Source organism: Gobio gobio (assembly GCF_949357685.1).
Source record: "Gobio gobio genome assembly, chromosome: 6".
NCBI classification, from domain to species: Eukaryota; Metazoa; Chordata; class Actinopteri; order Cypriniformes; family Gobionidae; genus Gobio; species Gobio gobio.
This window is the reverse complement of record NC_137102.1, coordinates 26,200,563-26,221,419: the sequence shown is the minus strand read 5'-3', so window position 1 is coordinate 26,221,419 and position 20,857 is coordinate 26,200,563. Positions and strand designations below refer to the sequence as shown.

The 20,857-nt window shown below is 34.7% G+C and overlaps 1 protein-coding gene across 3 annotated transcripts; it reads left to right on the top strand.

Annotated features, from left to right (window-relative positions):
- The first annotated feature begins 11,725 nt into the window (after positions 1 to 11,725).
- gata6 (GATA binding protein 6) lies at positions 11,726 to 19,477 on the top strand. Of its 3 annotated transcripts, none has more exons than XM_079819116.1 (7): positions 11,726 to 11,969; positions 12,741 to 13,646; positions 14,653 to 14,819; positions 15,272 to 15,397; positions 15,528 to 15,615; positions 15,699 to 15,799; positions 16,598 to 19,477. In XM_079819116.1, the coding sequence occupies exons 2-7, from the start codon at positions 12,794 to 12,796 to the stop codon at positions 16,763 to 16,765; spliced, it is 1,503 nt and encodes a 500-aa protein (XP_079675242.1). In that variant the 5' UTR covers positions 11,726 to 11,969; positions 12,741 to 12,793; the 3' UTR covers positions 16,766 to 19,477. The 3 variants fall into 3 exon arrangements, with proteins under 3 accessions (XP_079675242.1, XP_079675244.1, XP_079675243.1); XM_079819118.1 differs by having other exon boundaries at positions 11,969 to 12,297; XM_079819117.1 differs by lacking the exon at positions 11,726 to 11,969 and adding an exon at positions 11,976 to 12,426.
- Positions 19,478 to 20,857: the final 1,380 nt, after the last annotated feature.

Sequence of the window (20,857 nt, the reverse complement as noted above, 5' to 3'; positions counted from 1 at the left end):
TAACGGTGAAAGAGTGCAATGCAAGATTAGATACATAGCTGAACATTTCTGTTAAACATAACTGTTTTAGATTAAAAAAAAAGACCCCTCCTCCCCAATATTCAAGACATGGCCTTTATGGCCATTCAATATACTCTCAAAACTTTTTTGTTCAGGGATAAACAGAAAATTTGAAACACCTGAATCGAAACAAAGTATACTATTTGCATTCTGATACCGCCCATGCTTATCATGCCCATTCTTTGATTTTGTGAGTGTATCATGTTTTGATTGACTTAAAATATTGACTTCTTAAGGCTTTTCACACTACACTTAACACAGGGTTATCGTTGTTCTAAACCCTGCTTTTAACCTTGGTAAAGGAATGTTTCACACTAGTAATTTATGCTGCATTCATGTGCTATCAGAATTATTGTAAATACGAGTTTCCTAGTTAAAAATTCATAACATGAATACCCTCTCAAGTCATATTTACCACTGGGAAGCTCTAATTTTGATACCCAAGTTCCTGAGTTGAGCGGGCCATAAACTTTAAAGATGGCGGAGGGGAGAATTATTGCTGCTGTCACTGGTATTCTTTATTAGATTTTTCCACAACAGCTAAATCGTCTTGTCTTGTCATTAAAGTAGTGCACGTAGTAACATAGGTTATTACATATGAATAACCATTTGAAGCCTATTGTTTGTTTTATACACAGCAAAAATTTTCTGTATTTAACTGAAATTCCAGAATCGTCAGCAAGATGACTATCTAGATAGCACAGTGAATGTTTAGATGGTTGTCAATGAATGATACGCTAAATTTTGTTTTGGGTTTTAATAAGATAGGCAATTCTATACCTGGTAATCTGGTATCCTCCAGGATTCTTGTTCTTTTCGACAACAAATCACTTGAATGTGACAAGCTTGTAATCACAACTTCAGAAGTGGGAAGTATCAGCATTATGCAGCATGAAGGCAGCATTAGAAAAGGGATTGTCACCGCTTTTAAACCAGGGTTATGAAACCCTTCTCTAGAGCAGGATTAGCACTGCTTTCGCGCTGCTATTGTGGTGCCAAATAGGTACAGTGTGAAACGGTGCTGTGTTTGAATGTTACAGCTAGATGCTTAGCAACAGAGAGCCAATCACATGTCTCGTATGCACATGCTTTGGAGTACTTGCCCTCTTCATTAAAAAGAAAGTGCAAAAATGCTGTCATTATTTAGATCTGAGAGCTATGGCAGATTTTCACTGAATGATGGCTTAAATTTGTGTCTGTTCATCAAAGCTACCACGTGCCTATTATTTTATGAAATATATGTATATATATTTATATGTATACTTTCATTGTGTGGAAAAGAACAATGTGAACATTCTGTTCAACTTCTCCTTTTCAGTTCCACAGTCATAAGTTCAGAAAGACATGAGGATGAGTAAATTATTTAATTAATGGGTGAACTATCCCTTTAAAAGTTTTTTTCACTTTGACATTCTTCCCTTTCTCAAGCTGTGTACGTGCTAGATCAAGGTATTGATCTTTTAAAAAAATACCCTGTTTAAAGAATGACAGTTCTAACAGTCTGCATACGTGCTGTAGAGACATTACATGGAAGTGCTGTATATCTGCATCTCCTACGCCTCTCAGAACCACTTCACAATGTTAGCATTATACATACAGCAGATCTGCCTGATACGACTCCCTTTCTGAAGTTCCGCTTCTTCAAGTCCTTGAATCCCTGCACAAAAACAAACCCAATAGCATGGCAGCCTGGTCATTTCTATTGAAATATCACTGAAAAAGCAATGGACATGACTGAGCAGAAGGAACAAAAATTTAAAATCAATTGGAAGAAGTGAAAGGGCGTGACACATTGGTTTTTGATAGTAGTACATCTCTCTTTCTCTTTTCCAAAAGCAGGGAGCAGATCCAGACTTACTAATTTCCCTCCATCAATAAACAGCGAGTGCCTGGTACAGCATTGGTTCTGAAATAATTATCACCATTTGACTTTTTGATGACCTGATAAAAACATAATTGAGAAGGTAGAATGCATATGTATTTTCTGCCTAAACAAACCCTGGTCATGCCAAAGAAAACTGGACTCAACAAATACCCTATTCTGTGTATTGAGTCTTCAAACAAGTGGAGCATGTTTAAGTTCATAGCTCTTAAAGTAAGTAGGCAATTCAAGGATTTTGTGTTGTGTGTGTGTGTGTGTAGATGGAAGTCATGAGGAGAAGATGAATTTGTACAGTTATAAAGGACAAGAGGAAACAGTGCCATATTATGGTGGCCGTGTTTCTAGGGACCTCACTCCATTGGAGCAGAGTGAGATCTTATCATAACTAAAGTGCACAGCTTTGTTTGCCAGACAAAGAAATGGAAATGGAAATGAAAAGAAAACTGTCTGAGCCATGACCAGATTTTTCCATGTAGAGGTGAAAAGTACTGTCAGTACAAAAAGAGAAAGATTTCAAAGCCATTTATTATCGTTAACTAAAACCAAAACTTTTAAAAACACTTTTTAAATGAAGCTGAAATAAAATATAAATATAAAATGGAAGACAAACATTGCAATGCATGTGTTTAATGCACAGCTAGCCATGGATTATCCCACTTATACCATATTTTTGCCAGCATTAACAACTTAAAGCTGTTATTGATGTTTCCAATATTTGACCTGAAGGGTAAAAATTACAGTTATTTTTGTCTTTTTGTAGACTATATTTATTTGAAATTGCCGTGTGTGTGTGTGTGTGTGTGTGTGTGTGTGTGTGTGTGTGTGTGTGTGGTCCTGGTACACCTGTTATGTGGACAAAATATCCCTGTCCTTGTGGGGACATTTTTGGTCCCCGTGAGGAAAACAACTTATGAATCATACTCACTACTCAGTGATGTTTTTTTGAAAATGTTAAAATGCAGAAAGTTTTGTGTGATGGGTATAGGTTTAGGGGTAGGGGTAGGGGAATGGGTAGGGTTTGGTGATAGAATATACAGTTTTTACAGTATAAAAATCATTATGTCTATGGAATGTCCTCATAAAACATGAAAACACAACGTGTGTGTATGTGTGTGTGTGTGTGTGTGTGTGTGTGTGTGTGCTACAATGAAAACAGCACATTAAAGGGTTAGTTCACCCAAAAATTAAAATTAGCCCATGATCCCTCAAGTCAACCTAGGTGTATATGACATTCTTCTTTCAGAGTTATAATAAAAAAGTAATACAAGCTAATCCAAGCATTATAATGGCATTGACTTGATGGGTCGTTTTTGAAGTCCATAAAAGTGTATCTATCTATCATAAAAGTGCTCCACACGGCTCCGGGGGGTTAATAAAGACCTTCTGAAGCAAAGTGGCGCGTTTGTGTAAGAAAAATATCCATATTTAAAACTTTATAGACTAAATTATAATTCTTGGGTTAGCCAGGACTTTTTTAATACAACACCTAGGATGACTTGAGGGTGAGTAAATCATGGGCTAGTTTTCATTTTTGGTGAACTAACCCTTTAATATAGAATAGTGATTAAACTACTTACTACCTGTGCATTAAACAGTTTTATTGCACACCTTCCAGTCAATCAGAATCAAGTATTCAGACAGACCATGGTATAATAATAATATATAAATAATACTTACACTGTTTTAAACCTGAATGACTTCCATGTGCTTTTCCATGCAAATGTATTTCCATGCACCTACACTGAATGTGGACTAGTGCTTTAAAGCTTAAAAAATAAATAAAAAAAAAGTCATCATAAAAGATTTACTATATTTAAACTCTTCTATGATAGCTGTAGATGACAAACAAAATTATTACAGTATCCACTGAAAATACAGGTGTTCTCTCCTTGGCAGGTTCATAATAAGTATGCAATGGCTGATTATTGAATATATTTGTATTTTAAGTTAAAACATTTTGTGATAAAACATTTTATTACGTTTGCAAAAATGCTCTGAATGATTCGTTCATGAATAACAACTTTCATGTTAGTCTTTCCATCATGCAAAGCTATTATTTGGCTTCAGAGGAATTGAAATATGGTGCACAAGTTGGACCATTTTAATGATGCGTCTATGGTAATTTTAAAGCTGGAAAGCTTCAGTCCCCTTTTAAGGATTGTATGTAATAGAGTGACCAGTGGGTGCATTATATGCAGATAAAACAAAATTATATGGGTTTGGATTCCAGAAAATTCCATTTCGGATGAACTATTCTTTTAATGATATTTCAATTTAAAGGCGAAGTGTCTGAGTAGATAATGAAGTTATACCTCATTGTCTTTGACATAGCATGCAAAATGTATTGAGTATGAAGCTATTTTAGAATATCATGTCAATGATCCCCTGCCTATCCATGTCACACAAGCATGCTTGGCTGCCCAAATCTCGGGTCCGAGTGATGTAGTACGAGTCAGAATAGACAGCAGATAGTGTCCACTGGCGCTGAAACAGCTGATTCAGGGAAAGCCACAGTCTGTACCACAAAGCTGACCTTCCCCCCTAGACAAAACACAGGCACAGCCTGACAGGATGGAGGCTGATTGGATGGTGTATGGAAAAAACAACATGGCCCAAAGAGCATTTTATTTTTGGAGGGCAGTGGTTGTAGTGGATACAGACACACAGTGGCTAAACAATATTGATTTCACTCTGAGGTCTGAAGTCATGAAGGGTTCAAAGGTGAAGCACACACTGAATTGTAGAGCAGTGTGATCACATCTTGGTCATACTGTTCATACAAAAAGGGCAAGATGCACCAGAACCCCTCCATTTGAGTTCATGTCAATCCACTGCAAATAATCAGGTTTGAAAAGCTATAAATAAATAAACCTCACATTATACAGTATATGTGATATCCATATATTCATACAACAATGTCAACAACAACAATAGTAGTAGTAGTATCCATTCATTCTTCAAACAATTGATTATATTATATTATATTATATTATATTATATTATATTATATTATATTATATTATATTATATTATATTATATTATATTATATTAATTATATTATATTATATTATATTATATTATATTATATTATATTATATTTATTATATTATATTATATTATATTATATTATATTATATTATATTATATTAATTATATTATATCATATTATATTATATTATATTATATTATATTATATTATATTATATTATATTATATTATATTATATTATATTATATTATATTATATTATATTATATTATTATATTATATTATATTATATTATATTATAATTAATTATATTATATTATATTATATTTAGTGCTGTCAAATCGATTAAGTATATAAATATATACAGTATATTCATGCAAATATTTCTTGAATATATACATGAATGAGTATGTATTTATATATATATTATATTATATTATAATTAATTATATTATATTATATTTAGTACTGTCAAATTGATTAATTAATGTTTAATTGCATCCAAAATAAGTTTGTGTACATAATATATGTGTGTGTACTGTGTATAATTGCATATATAAATACACACACAATGTATTGGAGAACATTTTTATATTTATATATAAAATATTTATATGTATACATAATATAAAGTATATAAATATATACAGTATATTCATCCAAATATTTATTGAATATATACATGAATGAGTATGTATTTATATATACATAATAATTATACACAGTATACACCATACAGTATAGGCCTATTATGTAAACACAAATTTTTATTTTGGATGATAATCGTGATTAATCAATTTGTTAGCGCTAATTATATTATATTATATTATATTATATTATATTATATTATATTATATTATATTATATTATATTATATTATATTATATTAATTATATTATATTATATTATATTATATTATATTATATTATATTATATTATATTATATTATATTATATTATATTATATTATATTATATTAATTATATATTATATTAATTATATTATATTATATTATATTATATTATATTATATTATATTATATTAATTATATTAATTATATTATATTATATTAATTTTATTATAGTGTTTTGTTGCTGTTCCTAAAAGGCCCATACTTTTCTAAATAATACTTGATTAACTTAACATTTTTATTAATACATTTATTATATTATTTATTATAATTTAATAATTTATTATATTATATTATTATAAAATGATTACTGTTGTTGTTTGTTTATGTTGTTAGTGGTAGTAGAAGTATTTTAGCGATTAACTTTCATTTTTCTCACTTTCATTTAAATTGACGACTCTCCCTGAGTACAGTCATCATTCCATCCAGTGTATACAGAGAACAGACAGACTCTAACAACTATCATGTGTGGCTCTAATAGTTTCTTAAACACTTGAATGAAATGACTAATGACTGGGACTCTTATCTGTAATCCTAGCTCATCTTTCATAGGTCATCTAATGTGCTTGACTGCTCTTGGCTCTTCACTGCCTAATGGCCCAATGCAAACTGTTTGGAGTTGAAGGGTTTTTTTTTTCTTTTTTTTAATGTTAATTGTCATTGTCTTAATGTATACAACTAGCAGCCTGTTCGTTCAGATAGAACTACACGGACTACTAAAACAACAGGTTTGTATACACCATTTCTAAAAGTTCTCTAATCCCAGCCAGAGAACATGAAGCCTATGAATACTGTATACATTTTTTTTTCTATTTTAAAGGAAGGAACAAATGGCACTGTGAGGAATCTCAGAGTGCCTAATAGTTCAAAGTCCATGTACTGTAAATTTGCCTTGTTAATAACTATATTTCCATACAACATGGCTTCAAAATAATGTGGCAACCTTTTCATTTCAATAACAATTCAACAAAAGAGTACATTTAATAGAGTGTTTGAAATAACTTACTTTTGTTATCTGACATGCTTCACATCACAGAATGAGCCAGAAATTATATTATTTTCTGTAATGAATCTAGCGATAAAGGCTATGTCAATTAGCATTGCATTATGAGTATATTTTCATGTTTCATCAGTCAAACCTGCATCTTTATCTGTTACAGCGAGTTTGATGCCTTTGTCAACAGGAGTTCCATAAGATTTATTACTTCTATGAGTCTCACTTGTGGACTTGTGGGGCGCCCTCCGGCTACGAGGATGAATGAAACCGACATCACATAACGTGTGTACTCACCACTAAAGCTCTCAACACCTTATTTTGGGATATATAAAAAAAAATTAAAGACATTTTTTTTTCTCTGGTGTAGAGAAGTGTATAGTACACTGTAGAAAATGACATGATCAATAAGTTATAAATTGTTATAAATAACTTTTTTTTTAAATTGCTTAAACTCATCAAAATAGGTTACGCAATTTAAAAACCAACTCAAGATTAAAATTTTTTTTAAATGTAATTTAAGTTGAAATGACTTAAACATCCAAGTTGATTGTACTTAAAAATGTAAGGCAGCAACTTTTTTTTACAGTCACAGATTTTTTAAATCATAATTTAATATTTTATAATAAAACCTTATAGACCTTTCTACTTTTCTACTTTTATGGTTATTATTGGTTATTTATTATTTTTTATTATGGTTTTCTGTAAAATATAATAACAACAACGTAACAACAACAATAATATTAATAATGATAATTGTTACTTTTTATTTACTCTTCTGGTTTGTATTTTATAGCATTTTTTTATTTTTTACTTTGCTTGTTTTCAGAGATGGTAACAGACATTTTATACATATGCTACACACACACACACACACACACACACACACACACACACACACACACACACACACACACACACACACACACACACACACACACACACACACACACACACACACACACACACACACACACACACACACACACACACACACACACACACGTGTATATATATATATATATATATATATATATATATATATATATATATATATATATATATAGTTAACATATTTTACAAATATTTAAAACAATGTTTTACACTTTAAAATGATTTACACATCCACTATTATTATACACCAAAAATACTGACAAAGGACTACAAAGACTTTCAGTGTTCTTCTTTAGAACTTCCTCTGCAGTGCTTCTGTATTTCCACTGAACTACTCTCACTGAGAGCGAGGGCAAGAGAAATACAGTTGTCACAGAGGCGAATCGCATGACCCCAGCAGGGTGTGACCAGAGATCTGTGAGAAGGTTGTTAACACGTTTACTATCGAAGGCCTCTCCCACACGCCCCCATATATAAACTCACACACACACACACACACACACACACACACACACACACACACACACACACACACACACACACACGCACACACGCACACACGCACACACGCACACACGCACACACGCACACACACACACACACACACAAAGGTTGCTTTTACACCTTCTTGTTTAATCATTAAACAAACTTGTTCATCTCTGACTTTTAGTTCAACTGGAGAAGGCAGTGTCAGGCATAAAAACATAACATCTGTCATAAACCACAAGTAAATAGGTCAATTTTAATGTAATGGGAAGGATTGTTCTGTTATGTAGAAATGGTGCTTTTTAAAAATTATTAAAAAGTATTAGCTAGTCGTGTGTTGGCCTGACAGTCTTGAAATCTTAAAGCTTGTATAAATAGCTAAATAAATTGAGATTAATATTTTCAACTTTGTGAGGGTATGGAATTTTTTTTTTTTTTTGCATTATAGTGACTTAATGTCCACAATGACAATTCTTCTAGGGAAAAGCCAACACCCTGCCTTACAATATGTCACCAGATGTAATGAGTATTTGATCACTTCATCATCATTCATCCGGCAACAACTTTAGTCATGTACAACACAAAGCAAACTAATCTAGCAATGACTGGTCTACAAGAAACATTGTTTGAAGCAACCTGATGAGCCATGAGCAAATATCTAATATGACGCTGACCAATCGCAAACATGCTTCTATTACTCTGCTGAAGCTGCTAATCAAATGGAGATAATCTGATGGCACCGTTGAATTATGAGGTTTTTAGATAGAAAGCAAACTAGTTAAATTATTTGGTTACACTTTATTTTAAGTGCTTAGGATAGAATTAGGGTTTGGTTGAGGTTTAGTTGCATGTAATTATAATTTACTGTTAATTTAATACTATGAAAAGTGCAGTAGTAATTATGGTTGCACTTTATTTTACAGTGTCTTTGTTACACATTACATGTAGTTACTATATTAATAACTATAAATTATGCATAATTACATTTAACTAAATCCAAACCATAATCCTAACACTAAGTAGTTAATTAATATTACTCAGTACTTAAATAGGCTATATAATTACACTGTAGCAAGGACATTTTAAAATAAAGGGTTACACTTTATTTTAAGGTGTCTGTGTTACAATGTAATTATATTTTTAAGTGTTGAGTAATAATAATTAAGTAAGGTTAGGGTAATGGTTTGGTTTAGGGTTAGTTGCATGTAATTATGCATAACATATTATTTACTGTTATTATAGTAACTACATGTAACATGTTTAACAAAGACAATGTGAAATAAAGTGTTACCCACAAGCCTTGCCCAAGAAATCCGATGTTTATAAGCAATACCAACAACACAACACAAATTACTAATCATAATAATTAGATAATGCATAATTAAAATGTTGTCGCTAATATCATTGATGAGGGCTGTATAAGAGACCATGGTCATTGTGTGTCTTTTGTGCTCGTTGCATTCGTTTTGCATTGTGGGGTCAAAGTACATGGAGACAGCCTGATAAAGACTCTCTTTGTAGTGGCCTAGAATGTAATAAATTGGCTAGTATTTTCTGGAAATTTCATATATAGTCTATTGTAGGAAAGCACCCATTCCCGTAAACAATTGCAAGGCTGTGATTTCGATCTTTAACCTGTTTATTTCGATTGACGGTGACGTTAAATGTGCTTTCCTAATTTCAATAAAACAGCAGTGCATAGTGATAATAACTGTAATATGCCTAATGTTTGTGGCAACCGCGCACTATACTGAAATACATTTTCTGAAATACAAGTATGTCTCCCATGCTCGCAATATTCCATGATATAAATGGAAAATATCTGTTGCTTTAGTCCACTTTAGTGCATGATAGTAGTCTACATATTTAGGATAAATATAGGCCTGATTTTGCGTATTACTTGTCTACTGAAAATATTATTATTATTATTATTATTATTATTATTTTTATCATCACTGTTTGCTTGTTAACAACAATGAGAATTTTTAATAGAGACTTTAATGTCGGTTGTCAGCGCTGCAGGGAGCTGAATTCGTTTTATTAGTTCTTATGAAAGATGCAATTCTATATGTCAAAATTTTCTTTTTTTTTCTCTCCTGAAAATAAATAGCTTTGGTCCATCTAAAGGAAAGCCAGCAGACGATTTGATTGCACTGCGTCTTTGATGATTCCTCCTTTATTCAGAGGCAGACACACATCATGGCAGCTCATCTGTCAGACAGCAGACAGACGGCCGGATCATCTATTCACACGTGCTCCTATGAATCTGTCTGCAGAGCGTCTGGACGAAGCCATGGACAAACACCACAATCGCAAATGTTTTTTATTTCGTATTGCACAAGCGCTTTTTTCTTTTCATATAGTGAGAGCGATATTTATTTAAGTAACAGACTAATCATCCCTGTGCCTACTAATAAATGCACTGTCTAAAATACATAAAACAACAGCATTTTTCCTTGTTGAGCTTAAGATTCTAGTTTTTGAGCGCATGACTGTTCGAAAATAATTGATTAATATATTATTATAACTATTATTAATAGCTTATATATATCCAGCATAACTAATTATATTTAGCCTACTTATATTTGCATAGCCTACATGAGCTATTTAACTCCGTTGTGTGGCAAATAATGCAATAATTCACTGTTGGTTATCGAATAAACTGGACAACAAAAGAGTCCGAGACCCTCACGACTTCAGAATGAATAATCCAATTGGCATCCTCCAATACCTGATCAGGTCACAATACAATGTATATTCTGCCTGAATTAATTATCATCTGTTCAAAGCGAAGCACTCAGTAGTGCCCATTGCCCGCTGGGTGTTTGTGTAGGATCCTTTACAATCCTAAATGATGCCCCATCGTCTTAGATGAACTAATTAGCAACGAGCCCAATTTGCATAGCACAGGCAAGTTTCAACATCAAGAGTGATTTCATCACTCTGTTTCCCTGATTGCCCTCACGATATAAACTATAACATTTTCCATAAAACACAATAAAAAAATTTAACTGCTTAGACTACTCTTAAAATTTAGTCATCTATTTATTTTTTCTTCAAGATTTATCCTAACTTTTTAAAGTCAGTGCATAAATCGGTTTAATTTGAATCGGAAAAGTAAGCTTGTTGGTCAAACTAGTTATTGTCTTTAAATAATGATTTAAATAAGGTTTAAATAAGTTTAAATTACATTTTTAGTCATTTTTCTGCTCGTTCACATTTTCAGACTGCAATCTATAGCATAGGCCTATATGTTTGGCAGTAGCTATACGCTCAATTTTTTTATAACTGTTATAAATTACACCGATATTTCATGTCGACAAATGTAAGAACTGCTTATAAATTATTGTTTTAAATCACAATTTCTATAGTTATCTTTCAGAGAAATTGTATTGTAAAAAACAAAAAAAACAAAAAAACGATAGGCTATTTTGCTTGTCCTAAATAATCCACTGACACAATTAAACACGTGTCTTCTCTTTGTAAAAAGTAGTCCGATTTATAAGACTTGCATTTTCCATTCGACATCAAGGACATGAAAACTAAGCAAGGTGGAAAGTGAAGCAGCACCCCTATCGAGCAGATGTGTTTGCTCAAGCTGGAATCCAATCAGAGGCTCGGAGCGCAGGAGGCGCCTCCTCTCTTAAACATCGTCACGAGTGAACAGAGAACTTTCATTCCTAATAGTTCTCCAAGTCCTGCAACCACAGAACCGCTGGATCCTGCGAACACCAACTTATGGCAAACCACCAATAGGTCAGTGGTGATTATTTTCTTCCCAAATACTCGCGTCTTGATAATACATGTCCTTCCCAGTTCTTGACTTGGTGCTGAGTTCGGTGCCAACTGAGGAGAGTCTAAATCATTTTGGGAATTGTTTTTTTTTTACCCTGCCTCTTTCTCTCTTATCTGTTGTGGGTCTTATCAAGTGGTTATCTCTTTTCTGCAGAGACATATTACGTTTTGTTTCCTATCTGTTACGTTATGCGGGTTTTTTTTGTAATTATGATGAGGCTACATCAAGAGGGAGGACGGACTCTCGACACGGATGGATTCAGATCTTCAGTGTAAAGCCCTGTACGGGGTGTGTATGTGCGCGCGCATGTGTTTTCTTGGAATTTAGTGAAGTTAAGTTCAGTCACTCATGTCAAGCTGCTCAACTTTTAGACTTTTAGAACACTACAAGATGGCACAATAATCATGAATGATTTGAGTAAGTTTGTAGCTGCACCATTGCGCGCTTTCTGAAGTGAAACTGTCTCCGCGGTAAAAGACAAAGTACATAGCCTATTTCATATTTCATATTTTAAGTGCTAAATCGCAATAAACATTTAGAGGAACTGTAACAGTTGGATATGGTTATTATCTTATGCTTTGAGCTTCTTTTAAATTCACCTTTGGAATTGTGGTGATATATTTATTTTGTGATAGGCTATAATTGTATAACGTAGTCGCGTTCTTTTGAAGACCCCAACCCCCCAATTTATTATGCTCTATATTCCAACATTTTTATGTTCTCATTTTCAGTACACTTTGCCTCTCCATTTTCCACACACTGTGAGATATAAAAGGGATCCTGGATGGACCTGGGTGATAACAGCTGGTCCATGGTCAAGCGCGAAGTGTCCAGCAGCAGCCCAGGGTCTCCGGCTGAGCAGAGCTACCTGAACACTGACCGGAGGGACCGGCTGAGATCCCCGACGCCGACGCACCTGGACGTGGTGGGAACTCGTCGCGCTGAGGCCAGGCCCCTACACTCCTACGTTCACTTTGGGCATCCCAACAACGTCCTGCCCAATTCTGAAGACGTTACACTCTTTACGGATTTAGACCAGGGCAACAAACTCATCATCTCAGGTGGACACACCAGGGAGACGCATAAGGGAGGCCTAATTGTGGACCCTACAGACATGTATCAGACCCTGGCCATCGCCGCGGCCCAGAGCCAGGCCGGTTATAACGACTCGCCATCGGCCAGTTACATGCACTCCAACCCCAATTCTCCCGTTTATGTGCCGACGTCTCGCGTTGGAACGATGATACCGAGTTTGTCCTACCTACAACCCAGCGTGTCATCCCAACCGAGCCACGCGGTAAGCAGTCATTCGGTCTGGTCACAGCCCGCACCAGAGAGCCCGTCCTACAGCACTGGAAGCCCACATACCTCCAACCGTTTCCACTACTCTCCTAGTCCGCCTATGAATAATGGCACAACGAGGGATACCAACTACACTAATCCTCTGAATGTAAACGGCCGAGAGCAGTACCTTTCACGACAAATAAGTGGATCTTACACAAGCCCGTACCCTCCTTATGTTGCGCCGCAGCTCTCACAGTTACCGGCGGCGTGGCCAGCGGGGCCCTTCGAGAACTCCATGCTGCATTCCCTGCAGTCAAGAAGCGCACCGCTATCCATCAGGGGACCAAACGGAGGTAAGCTATAGCCATATCAAATCAAAAGTCCTTTCTGACTGTGAAATCCAAAACCCACATTTCCCTCATATTTTGGGCAGTGTGTGAATAACCCAATTATTATCATCATTTTTATTATTATTATTATTATTTATTTAGGCTAATTATTTTAAATGTTAAGGGACATGTAGCCTAATTTTCATTGTAGATAATTTGTTACCAGTCACACGTAGATCTTTTTTTTTATTTAATAAATAAATAAAACATTAACGTTTTGTGATATATTTGTGATAGGCCTACATCTATAAATGTCTTATATAATGCCACTACTTGTCATTTTACCGACAGAAATTAATCGCAAAAATTGCATAATGGTAGCATCTATAGCCTGTATGGCGACAGGTGAAAATTGGAATATAACGTGTGTCATTACAGAAACGTTTGAAACAACAGTTGGAACTTTTTAGTGGCTACTTGTGTGTAAAAAGAATAACTTCTATTCAGACTTTCCAAACTTTTGGGGAGTTCAAGCCTTATAATTAGGGGCATAGCCTATTTCAAAAATATATATGTAATATCTAGCTACCTCATAAAAATATTTTTAAAATAAAATGGAATGGACCAATTTACTAATTCTAGCGTTTCAAATAACAAAGTATCTAATAAAACAACATTGATAGATACTTGTGTAGTCTAATGAAATGTACAGGTTTTAACAAAATATCTGTTAACGAAGTTCACAATTTGCAGCCATTGGCATACTTTTTGTAGCAAGTGTTTTTATATATATAATCGTGCGTAAGTTTGTATGTTAATTCAATTAATTGCAATTAGAATAAAAAGGTGTAGGTAATTACAAGCTGCTCCGAGAATAAATGTGGAATGTGGAAATTTGGACATCACATAAAACCAATAGTCACATCTGTCATTAATGCTATTAGTCTGTTGCAATGTGTCAAGTCTGCGCAATTCATTGAAGGTGATGGTGAATGTGATGTTGACTGACGGGCGACTGTCTGTGTCTCAGATTTGCTGGAGGACATGGTGGAGAGCCGCGAGTGCGTCAACTGCGGCTCCATTTCCACCCCGCTGTGGAGACGCGACGGCACGGGTCACTTTCTCTGTAACGCCTGCGGTCTGTACAGCAAAATGAATGGACTCAGCCGACCATTAATTAAACCTCAGAAGCGCATGGTGAGCATCGACTTGATGAGCTACTTAACCACTCAATTTCCTGCCTATTTATTTTAAACAATAGCCAGAGGTTATCTGGGAACATCTTCACAGGTCTACTCCCATAATAAACGATATTTTTATTGGCCAGACAAGTTTGCAGGCATTAAACGTTAATTGTTTAGGCTACAAAAAGACTGTGCAAATGCTTTTACATAAATAAATTAAAAATTGTAGCCTAATATTTGTGTAATCGAAGCCACTTTTCATTTTATTTATTTATGCAATGAAATTTACTTTGCATTATAGTAAAGAGAGTAAAAAAGAATGAAATATCTAGAAACATTAAATTAACAGGAGAAAATTAACCACATAGTCTAAATCAATGTCATTCTACCACTTCAGATGAATAAATATGAGAGGCTTGATCTTTATTATAAGCAATTAATGACATTTATTGCTTTTGTTCCCAGTCGTCTTCAAGGCGGATCGGCCTGTCATGCGCAAACTGCCAGACGAGCACGACGACACTGTGGCGCAGAAACGCAGACGGCGAGCCCGTGTGCAACGCGTGCGGACTTTACACAAAGTTACATGGGGTATGCTATAATATAAATTCCGTCTAAGCAAGATTGGATACAATTGTAATAAAGAATTCGATAAAATTAAAATAAACGCGAATTTAAAAAAATGTGGGAGCCTATTACAATCTGGTGTCATGTTTTTTAGGTGCCCAGGCCCCTTGCCATGAAGAAAGAAGGTATTCAGACAAGGAAAAGAAAACCAAAAACCTTGAACAAAACAAAGGGATCATCTGGTATGTATAACAAAATCTTTCATTTATGTATGATTCCACCATGGTCAAGTGCAGGTCAACTAACCTGTTAAAATAATTCACAGGAAGTAGTTCTGTTCCCATGACTCCAACATCTTCATCATCTTCTAATTCAGAGGAGTGCACAAAGAACAGTCCTTCATCATCACAGGTGCCCGTAACATCAGTAAGTTAATGCACCTGTATTTTTCCCTTTGAAAGGCTGCGTTTGTGTAGTAAAAATTCAGCATTAAAATGTACCAAACAGATAAAAGGTTGCAGAAACACTTTATTTCGATAGTCCAATTTCGACATTCTTGAAGCCCAAAAAAGTGCATCCATCTATCATAAAAATAATCCATACGGGTTAATAAAGGCCTTCTGAAGCGAAGCCATGTGTTTTTGTATGAAAAATATCCATATTTATAACCATAAACTAAGCCTTTATTAACCCCCTGGAGCCGTATGGATTACTTTTATGATGGATGGATGCGCTTTTTTGGGCTTCAAAAAACAAGGTATTCACTCCCATTACAAAGTCTGGAAGAGCCAGGATATTTTTTCATATAATTAATATATGATTGTGTTTAGCTGAAAGAAGAAAGTTATATACACCTAGGATTTCTTGAGGGTGAGTAAATTATGGGATAATTTTCATTTTTGGGTGAACTAACCATTTTATATCAGTTAACACTTTATTCTGATGTTTCCCAACAGACATTTTACTGACTATAAGTAACTTTGCAAGTAGCTACTACTTGTTATGTATTTACTTTTTTTTTTTTTTTTTTACTTTTTTGAGTTAGTAGAATGTCTAAAGGAGACTATCGAAATACATTGTGGTGTTTGATAAATGAGTACTCTGCATTACTCATAAAACTTGCAACATTTTGTGCTTTCAAGGCATTATTCAAATAGACCATTAGATTGCAACAACACAATTTGCCTTTTATTTGTCATGCTGACGTTCACTGGTTTGATCCAGGTCAATTCTTCGACGCTGCTCGGCCAAGTTGATGTTCCAGGCACGACCGGCTCCATGGTGAAGTACCCCGGCCAAGAGAGTCTGTACACGAATGTAGGCCTGACGTCCACAGCTGACGTGGCAACCTCCGTGAGAGGGGACACTTGGTGCCCCATGGCCTTGGCCTAAACCCTGGCATTATGGGATGGGAGCCATTTGCTGTCCTTCAGATCTCTAGAACATCGCTTTGGCGTTGTACTTAAAATCTGGCAGGGTGTGGGGGTTGTCATCTGTTTTCGGTCTGTGTTCGTGATCTTGAGCAGAGGCCTTATCTGTTCCAAATACTCCAGTTTTTGATTCACCCGTGGAATACTGGACGTCCATGATGGAGATTATCTATGAGGACAACACTTGAGAGAGTCTGCTTTAACATGCCTTTGGTACTTTCAGAGCACACCCTGCACCGTGAATGTTGCTTGGAGGAGTAAGTGGATCAAAAATCATTTTTTTAAAAAGTAGATTTGTACATATTAATGCTAACGGATACTTCGCCCACCCGGAAAGACGAGGTTGTTGATTGGATTGTGGTGATCTGATGAAAGAGAGAGCGATAAAAAAAGGTTGATCTTTCTGAAACTGGAATTGAAGATAAAGTGTCAAGGTGTTCTTATTGACAAATGCAAACATATTTATGAAGCTACAGTTGTTCAAATAATGCATATACTATATTTGTCAATAAAGATAATGTCAAATAGAGTAGGACTTGCCATTCATTTGAAACCGTTTGTTTGTTGCAGTGGACGTTGCTCACTAATCTGCACACCTTCTATGTGAATTTTAAAAGAAAATGAGAAAAAAAAGCTCTTATAAGATTGAACTGATTTGTGATGGTTTAACACAGGGTATCAAAGATCGTACTCGTACGAGACTTGTTTTGTTCGATTACACCGATCGCTTCAAATTAAAATGGTCTAATCAAGCAAATGCATAGTAAAGAAAATAGTTTTAAAACCTACATAGAGAAATCTGAGCGTAAGTCATCAGCAGAGCATAAAGCATACATAAAATGACCATTAAATATCTCTGGTAGAACAAACAGCACTCAGGATTTCTTTTCTGATGCTCTTTTTTGTTACAACACAAACCTGCAAAAAAGTTTTGCTGCAGTGATTTTGGATGTAAGACTACCTAATGACATTGATGTGAAAATATCAATGCATATTTCTGTTAATTAAAAAAAGAAAAGTGTGATACACCTCTGTGGTCACTACTTTAGCTGATGAAGGGACAATGTTCAATCTGCATCTTGCTTTCACAATTTATTGAATGTCTAGAGAGTAATGTGTGCCAGAATCAACTAGTAGTGAACGTTTCTTGTCTAGTGAGTCGCCATCTAAAGCTCAAACATAATGCGCAATGACAGTAATTAATGAGTTTAATTCACTGGTGAAAGAGTTCCGTCTCAAGTGGTTTTGTTGTCCGTGATTTACGGCCTCTGATCTGTTAAACAGTTACCCAACTACACGTTTCCCTTGTAAACATCATGGCTTTGAAATTGGGGATTAAATGAGCCCCAGAAAACATGATTTCTCCTTACAGCAACAGAGTGTTTTCATGACAGTCGACAAGCTTTTTGTGTCATGCTGTGTGAACAACACAAGAAATATTTTGCTATCGTTGTGATTCGCCACCTTTATAACCTCTAGAATTATTTATTTCTGCAATGTAGTGTGTTTGTTAGAGGTGTTTGTTTATTGTATTTTAATTAACATATTTGTATTTTATGATTGTATTTTTTGGCATAATTTCAATTTCAAATGATTCTGATTAATATCATCTGGGTTAAACACAGATTTATTGTTTTGTTTTTGTTTTTTTAAAATAAGATTTTGAGGTTCAGACCTTCCATTTGTTATGAAAGGTGAACCAATGGAACCACATGTAACTTTGATCAGTTTAATCAAAATTATTTTCCTTTTTTTATTGTCATCACCAGTCATAAAGCAAATAGTAAATTGTTCTTAACTCTCCCTACTGTTTTCCAGTGTACATTGAGAAGTATGTCATTGTTCATTTTTATTTTATTTTTAAATTAGTTCATTAACACTGGAACAATAAATAAGAGCCATTAATAAAGTGGTTGTTTTTCCATTCCATTATTCTTCTTTTAATTTAATTAAGTATGAATCATTATTGTTAAAAACAACAAAACATTAATTTTCGAGTCATGTACTCAATTGTACTCATAGGCCAGATGTTTGCTCATGGGTCATGGATCTTTTTGTTTGTTGGTACACTGAAGCAAATTAAAAACTTGAAGTTTGTATTTCAACGATAGTAACTTTTCACATATTTGTTTATTTATTTTGTTTGTTTTTGTTTCATTATAATTACCTTAATTTCATTCATTTATTAAAATGGATTTGGGTCAATATGAACATTATCAACTTCCAAATGAAATATTGTGTGACATGTTAGCGCATGAACATCACAGATAAAGTTGAAGACTGCTTAAACCAGAGCCCAGTCCAAATGAAGTATTGGTTTATGTGAACTCTGACATTTGAATGTGCTGATCTTTGACTCAAGGTTGGACTTTGATTTATGACCGATTGATGACGTCTTGGCTCCAATAGATTGTTTTTTGTGCGCCTTGTGTAACAGACGGACGGAGCATGTTTTAGCATGATACACCATCTTCTTTTGCTAGAAAGCATTGAAAGGAATCTCTGTGGAAGGCCCAGAACCAGTTGTTTGTGTATTGTTTCCTTGTCATACATGTCTTTTTTTTTGTAGTACATCCAATATAAATGTTCATCCCATTTGTTTGAAATCTTTCTTCACATTGTTTTAACACATATTGGTTTTGTCTAAATCCATAAAATCTCTTTTAGAATTGTAGCTTTTTTTAGAAGGAGTTCCTTTTCCCATATGTTGTTCTTTCTTTAATCTGTTTGTCAATTGCAACACTTTAACACCAGCCCAGACTAGCATTTCCACAGAGCAAAAGTTGCTCCCCGCTGCCCTTTTGAACTACATTTGCCCTCTTTGCTTCAGAGAGAAGTACCAGCCACAACATAAAGCTCAATAACTCAGAAACACACACCATTAATAACAGCTTTGGCACAGCCCAACAGAATTCACTTAGACTGCAGTAACGTCACATTACATTCCAGCTCCCCTCTCCTGTCACCTACCGCTCCAGTGTTGATTAAGATTTATACTGATGCATTCTGGTTATCTGCCCAGGGTGTATGACATACCGCTATGAGGTTTATTGGGGGCTGGGATCTTTGAAGGATTTCAGCAAATTCTTCTCTTTGTGATTGAGGACGGGGAGTGGCAATCTTTGCCAAGACGCTCCACGCAAGGCCAGTTCTAGTGGTTCAAGGTGGTATTGCATATGTGGGCAACATGAGAGGTGAGACCCATAGTGCCAGAACACTGCACTGCAAAACAAACTTTTCTCAATGAGTCTTTTCCCCAAGTTTTGTCAAAATTTTCAGTTTAAATATCTAAAAAGAAAAATTTACTGAAGAAGCAACACTGCTTAAAGGGGTGATGAATTGAGAAATCAACTTTCACTTGAGCCTTTGATATATAAAAGTTAATCGTGATATAAGAATATCTTAAGAATAATCTTAAAAATTAGTGAAATAACATTCCTTTCTTGATGTGCGTTGTTCACTCTCTTGACTTGATATTTGAAGGAAAAATACAATCACGGAAGTTTCGATCATGCTGTCTGCAACGTACTTGGCGCGCACGCGTATATCCACCGGTCGGGTAGGCCAAGTAATATAAAATAACATTCATATTAATTGCGGGTGGATGAGAGATAAATCATTGTGTTTGTTTGATGAAGAAAATTGGCAGTCCCTAAGGGATGAATCATCATGGGGGAGCCGAAGCTCATTAAATATGCAAAGCTTATCCAATCATAGCAGTGGGCGTTTACTTCCAAGTCTTCAGTGCGGCACTCCCATAAAAAACGAGTGTGTCTTGAGAGAGGCTCAAAACCAGGGCTGAAAATAGCCTATTACTTATTCATTGTGATGTTTTTGAATGTAAAAACCACGCTGTTGTCTGTGGTTTGTCCTGATATTATACTTTATGTATTGATAATAATGGGAATATGGTACACTGTAAACAAATTATTGTAATTTTAATGGTAAAAGACTCTATGGTAAAAACCTGTTAATTGGTTAATGGTAAGTTCACTTATTCTATATGGTGAAAAACTTTAAAAGAACTAGTGGGACATTCTATGTAATTTATACA